The sequence below is a fragment of the Oncorhynchus tshawytscha genome, linkage group LG01, assembly GCF_018296145.1.
Source record: "Oncorhynchus tshawytscha isolate Ot180627B linkage group LG01, Otsh_v2.0, whole genome shotgun sequence".
Lineage (NCBI taxonomy): Eukaryota > Metazoa > Chordata > Actinopteri > Salmoniformes > Salmonidae > Oncorhynchus > Oncorhynchus tshawytscha.
This window is the reverse complement of record NC_056429.1, coordinates 65,281,619-65,287,887: the sequence shown is the minus strand read 5'-3', so window position 1 is coordinate 65,287,887 and position 6,269 is coordinate 65,281,619. Positions and strand designations below refer to the sequence as shown.

General features: G+C 45.0%; 1 protein-coding gene across 1 annotated transcript; it reads left to right on the top strand.

Annotated features, from left to right (window-relative positions):
* Positions 1-2,924: 2,924 nt before the first annotated feature.
* Positions 2,925-5,935, top strand: si:ch211-248a14.8. Its single transcript, XM_024422741.2, has 5 exons — positions 2,925-3,199; positions 3,620-3,748; positions 3,925-4,135; positions 4,956-5,253; positions 5,398-5,935. Exons 1-5 carry the CDS (start codon positions 3,192-3,194, stop codon positions 5,817-5,819), a joined length of 1,068 nt encoding a protein of 355 aa, XP_024278509.1. The 5' UTR covers positions 2,925-3,191; the 3' UTR covers positions 5,820-5,935.
* Positions 5,936-6,269: the final 334 nt, after the last annotated feature.

The following is a 6,269-nucleotide window of genomic DNA, read 5'->3' as shown; positions in this document are numbered from 1 at the left end:
TGGCCAGACCTGCTGGCTGGTGTGTTTACGGACATATTCAATCAATCCCTATTCCAGTCTGCTGTTCCCACATGCTTCAAGAGGGCCACCACTGTTTCTGTTCCCAAGAAAGCTAAGGTAACGGAGCTAAACGACTATCGCACTCACTTCGGTCATCATGAAGTACTTTGAGAAACTAGGCAAGGATCATATCACCGCCACTCTACCTGACACCCTGCCACCCACTAATTTGCTTACCGCCGCAATAGGTACACAGACGACGCAATCACACTGCACACTGCCCTAACCCATCTGGAGAAGAGGAATACCTATGTAAGAATGCTGTTCATCGACTACAGCTCAGCATTTAACACCATAGTACCCTCCAAACTCGCCATTAAGCTCAAGACCCTGGGTCTCGACCCCGCCCTGTGCAACTGGGTCCTGGACTTTATGACAGGCCGCCCCAGTTGGTAAGGGTAGGAAACAACATCTCCACACCGCTGATCTTCAACACTGGGGCCCTACAAGGGTGCATTCTCAGCCCTCTCTGGAACTCCCTGTTCACCCATGACTGCGTGGCCATGCACACCTCCAACTCAATCATAAAGTTTGCAGTCGACACTACAGTGGTAGGCTTGATTACGCAATCCAAATGGCTGGGTCACAATCTTTATCTTGGCCAGGTCGCAATTGTAAATGAGAACGTGTTCTCAACTTGCCTACCTGGTTAAATAAAGGTAAAATAAATAAATAAAACAATAACCCAGCATATGTTCTGTCCAATATTTACCCAGCCCTGGGTTACCAAGTAACCCAAATTGGGTTGTTTTTAATGCACCATTTTGTGTGCATGAAGGATCAGTGATGAGATTCCCACTAGGGTTACTGTAGGACTAGATACACCTCCATGCACATATGAAGTCATACTAAACAGTATGGTATGTCACATTTGCAGAGGATGGATACAAATGCAGAGGATGGAGCATGCAAATGCATTGTTTATTTAAAAATTAAAGTCAAAGATAGGCCTAACAGTACTTCCATACAATATGTAAAGCATTCATGACAAAGTTGTATGTGCTTTTACCACTAGGCTACATATACTGTGAGCTCTATTAGCATAAAACCATGACCAAGCCAAGATATTTTTATAATGTGTCAATAACATGTTTGCAACTATCTACAATGTGGCCCACAGGTATTTTCCAAATGGCTTCAAGGCATACAACTGTATCCTGGATAGATGACCAGCTGACATGCATGGGTTAAAACCTCTGATTTTCTGAAACCACAACCGCCTCTCCTCTCAGGGATCAAATCACTCCTTCCTATGACCACCTCTGGGTGATCCATTTAGGCAATAAGGACCGAGGAAGGTGTGGTATATGGCCAATGTAACACGGCTAAGGGTTGTTCTTCGGCACGACGCAAAGTGGCCATATATCACAAACCCCCAAGGAGCCTTATTGCTATTATAAACGGGTTACCAACGTAATTAGAGCAGCAAAACAAAATGTCATACCTCTGGTATACGGTCTGACATACCATGGCTTTAAGCCCATCACAATTCAGGGCTCAAACCACCCCGTTTGTAATTACATATGGATCACTCATTTAAGACACTAACAGCCTACAGACAGTAGGCAATTAAGGTCACAGTAATGAAAACTTAGGACACTAAAGAGGCCTTTCTACTGACTCTGAAAAACACAAAGAAAGATGCCCAGGGTCCATGCTCATCTGCATGAACGTGCCTTAGGCATGCTGCAAGGAGGCATGAGGACTACAGATGTGGTCAGGTCAATAAATTGCAATGTCCGTACTGTGAGACGCCTAAGACAGCGCTACAGGGAGACAGGACGGATAGCTGATCATCCTCGCAGTGGCAGACCATGTGTAACAACACCTGCACAAGATTGGTACATCTGAACATCACACCTGCAGGACAGGTACAGGATGGCAACAACAACTGCCTGAGTTACACCAGGAATGCACAATCCCTCCATCAGTGCTCAGACTGTCCGCAATAGGCTGAGAGAGGCAGTACTGAGGGCTTGTAGGCCTGTTGTAAGGCAGGTCCTCACCAGACATCACCGGCAACAATGTCGCCTATGGGCACAAACCCACCGTCACTGGACCAGACAAGAGTGGCAAAAAGTGCTCTTCACTGACGAGTCGTGGTTTTGTCTCACCAGGGGTGATAGTCGGATTTGCGTTTATCGTCGAAGGAATGAGCATTAGGCCGAGGCCTGTACTCTGGAGGGGATCGAATTGGAGGTGGAGGGTCCGTCATGGTCTGGGGCGGTGTGTCACAGCATCATTGGACTGAGCTTGTTGTCAATGCAGGCAATCTCAACGCTGTGCATTAGAGGGAAGACGTCTTCCTCCCTCATGTGGTACCCTTCCTGCAGGCTCATCCGGACATGACCCTCCAGCATGACAATGCCACCAGGAATGTCAATGTTCTGCCATGGCCAGCGAAGAGCCCGGATCTAAATCCCATTGAGCACGTCTGGGACCTGTTGGATCGGAGGCTGAGGGCTAGGGCTATTCCCCCCAGAAATGTCCGGGAACTTGCAGGTGCCTTGGTGGAATGTGGGGTAACATCTCAAAGCAAGAACTGGCAAATCTGGTGCAGTCCATGAGGAGGAGATGCACTGCAGAACTTAATGCAGCTGGTGGCCACACTAGATACTACTAGATTTTGACCCCCCTTTGTTCAGGGACACTTTATTCCATTTCTGTTAGTCACATGTCCGTGGAACTTGTTCAGTTTCTGTCTGTTGTTGAAACTTATGGTCATACAAATATTTACACATGTTACGTTTGCTGAACATAAACACAGTTGACAGTGAGAGGACATTTCTTTTTCTGCTGAGTTTATAACAGGTGAGGTTAAAGTCCATCTAGATGTCAATAACTGTGTGCTTAGAGTTCGTGAAGGCTCACATGGAAAATGCATTCCGCTCAGGTCATTGGCCATCAGACGCTCAATACTGAGAACATAGAAAGGGAACTCTTTTAAACCTGTTTGATAAGGAACATGTATCTGTGGTCAATATAACCACATCAACCTGTTTCATCCGTGGATATTGGTTGGAGAGGAGAAGGAGACGAGGGACATACATATAGGGTATAGTAAATATAGGGAGTAAATATAGGGTATAGTCCACTTGAAGAGTTTGGGAACCCTGTTTTAATTTACTAAAATGTCAAGGTAATTGTTTTACATACAGATCTCATATTACTGTATTGAATCATAATTTGTTATATATTTGTCACAAATGTATCATTTGTGCAGTTCTTTATTAAAAATGTAGTTATGTTACATTTGACAGTGTTAAACCTAGCAGTACTACTTATTTATCTGAGAGTGAAGCAGATATAGCAAAAATAACAACCCCATGTCATTAGATAGTGAAAATAAAACACCAAGCTCCTTCATAATTTCTTTAAAACAATTCATGCTAATTTCAGAAAATGTATTTATGGTGTTTTGGAATGTATCGTTTTGTCATGGTGTTTTGTCAGTTACAAAGACAGAAAGCCCAAGATAATGGTGAAGTAAATTAATAAAGCAATAAAGATGTTAATGTGATTTATGTCATGGAAGTGATTGGTGGCACCCATTTTTTAGCGAGTGGAGGAATGATGGCTCTCTACCTCCATTACGTGATGCAGTAGAGGGGTTGAGAGGCAGTTGGAATATGAGGATGGACCCCAGGGATACCTACCCTACTACCAGGGGCTGTCTCCGGACAGAATGGTATTCACATGTTTTCCATAATAGTAGATAACAGATTAATAGTACTTAATTGTAGACACATGAGATATATGCAGTTCATTGCAGTGTATTCCAATTCGTTTAAATGTTTCTATCAATAGTCTCCTGAAGTACACTCCTCCTGTATTACTTTCTGTGCCATTGTTTTCCCTGAACAGTCCTTGGTGCATGAGATGGAAGAGGAGTGCTAGTATACTGAGGAGGTTTTTGCCTGATGTATGGAAGCCTCTGGTGCCATTACTCAGCTATAGTGCCACCCTATTGGTCATGGTGTTGTATGCCCTGGCAGATCGGCTCCGCAGCTTTGTTGCTGATATCTTCATTCCCCAGTACCACTACCAGTTTGCTGTACCAATCACATTTGTCCAGGTAGGGCACGGTTTGCTCAGGGTTACTATAAGAATAAACTGTGTCGGGTTTTGAGTTGTGGTGTTTGGATTTTGCATGAGCCATCAATGTTTCTAATCATCATTAGGCCTTTGCTAAGTGGTAACTTTTAGAAATAATAATGATCAGAATTATTGTAAAATTATCTTCAGCCGGCTGGTGTGCGACTGTAACAAAGCTGGTTTGACTTTGGATAGCCTATCTACGGGGCTAGTTAGGGACCGTCAATAAATTACACAATGTAAATGCAAAAATATTTTCATGTTGCAGACATTTTAGTTGTCTCATTAAATGCTTTCAATATTTGTAAAGAAATTTCTGCAATCTGTAGTTGGTTTGAGATTAATATATGAAATTGGGAGCTATTGACATTTTAAGATATTGTTCCACGTACATTGTGTAATTTACTGATGGTCCCTAACTAGCCACATAGGGATATCAAATGTCAAACCAAATTGTAATGCCCATTGTCAATCTGGTCGCATGCAGCTGTGTTCCCAATTGAGGATTGCTTGGGTGCTGCTGGCTGTGGGCATGTGGGCTTGACTGAAATAAACCCAACCCAAGGAAAACTGTTACGGAACCCTCATTATGTGACATACAATCATCTCGCAAATCTCAGTTTTGGATGAGACGGACTATGACCAATTATTTACAATTTGTAGTCAATTTTGACACTAGAATAAATGTTTGACTTATCGATGCCAAATAGGCCATTTTCAAAAGGAGAAGATGGTTTTTAGGGGCAGTTGCTCTTTAAAATGGCTAATGTTTGCCTGTGTTTATGGCATGTCTTTCCCAGGTGCTGGTGACTCTGCTATACTTGCTGCTCCTCCATGCCATGGGCCTGGCACCACTGAAGCCCTACTCTTTGTCTCTGGGTGAACGCCTGCTTGTGCCTTCTGTCTGTGGCAGTGCCCAAACTGTGCTGGGTGTGTGGGCAGAGGCCAGTGCCCACTCTGGCATGTACGCCCTCACCATGCGCCTGCTGCCCCTGCTCTGTGTGGGCTGGAGTCACGGCCTGCGGCTGGCAGTACCGCCATCAGTCCACCTAACAGGCCTTATCACGGTCATCACTTTCACCTCCGTCACTATCACAGGTAAATGCATTTACAGTGATTAGCTTGAGGGGAAAGTCAGTGGGGGAGGTTTGTGGGAAATCTTAATAGTCTCATAAAATTGAATGTGTTGGTGTGTCAATCATCAGTTGTGTCAGTACACTAACTTACCCCTTCTCTTTGTAGCGTCTCAGGGTCTCCCGTCAGTGGAGGTTCTGGAGTGTCTCTACGCCCCGCTGGCCCTCCTTCTCCACAGCCTTTCTCTGACATGGCTGGCCAAGGTGGCTGAGACCGAGCACCGGCACCACAGCAGCTCCCATACCTCGCCTTTTGACCTGTACTTCACCCTGATGGTGAACCAGAGCCTGGTGCTTGGCTTCCTGTGCCTGCTGCACCCAGAGGGCCCCCGGGCACTGGGCGAGGGTAGCTGGCACAGCCTGCTCTTCATGGGCTACCTGCTGGCAATACTGCTGCTGGGAGCTCTACAGCACCTCTTGGTGGACATGGCCGCTCTGACCTTCTCTCCGCTGGTTGCAGCGCTACTCCACACGGCACACGGATTAACAAGACCGTTGTACAGCCTGATGATCCAACATGGAGGAGGATGAAGTTGACTCTAGAGGCTAGTCAGAAGTCAGTTGCCTCCCTCAAATCAAATTGCATTTGTCACATACACATGGTTAGCAGATGTTAATGCGAGTGTAGCAAAATGCTTGTGCTTCTGGTTCCGACAGCGCAGTAATATCTAACAATTCCCCAACATCTACCTAATACACACAAATCTAAAAAGGGTTGAATGAGAATATGTACATATGGATGAGCGATGGCCGAGCGGCATAGGCAAGGTGCAATAGATGGTATAAAATACAGTATATACATATGACATTACATATAAACATTATTAAAGTGGCATTGTTTAAAGTGACTAGTGATCCATTTGTAAAAGTGGCCAGTGATTGGGTCTCCATGTAGGCAGCAGCCTCTCTGGGTTAGTGATTGCTGTTAAGAAGTCTGATGGCCTTGAGATAGAAGCTGTTTTTCAGTCTCTCAGTCCCAGC

Bases quoted from the DNA above. Each gene is read 5' to 3' on its own strand.
- si:ch211-248a14.8 (XM_024422741.2), top strand. The intron at 3,749-3,924 runs GTATTCACATGT...TTCCCTGAACAG, and splicing joins GGCTGTCTCCGGACAGAATG to TCCTTGGTGCATGAGATGGA. The intron at 5,254-5,397 runs GTAAATGCATTT...TTCTCTTTGTAG, and splicing joins CACCTCCGTCACTATCACAG to CGTCTCAGGGTCTCCCGTCA.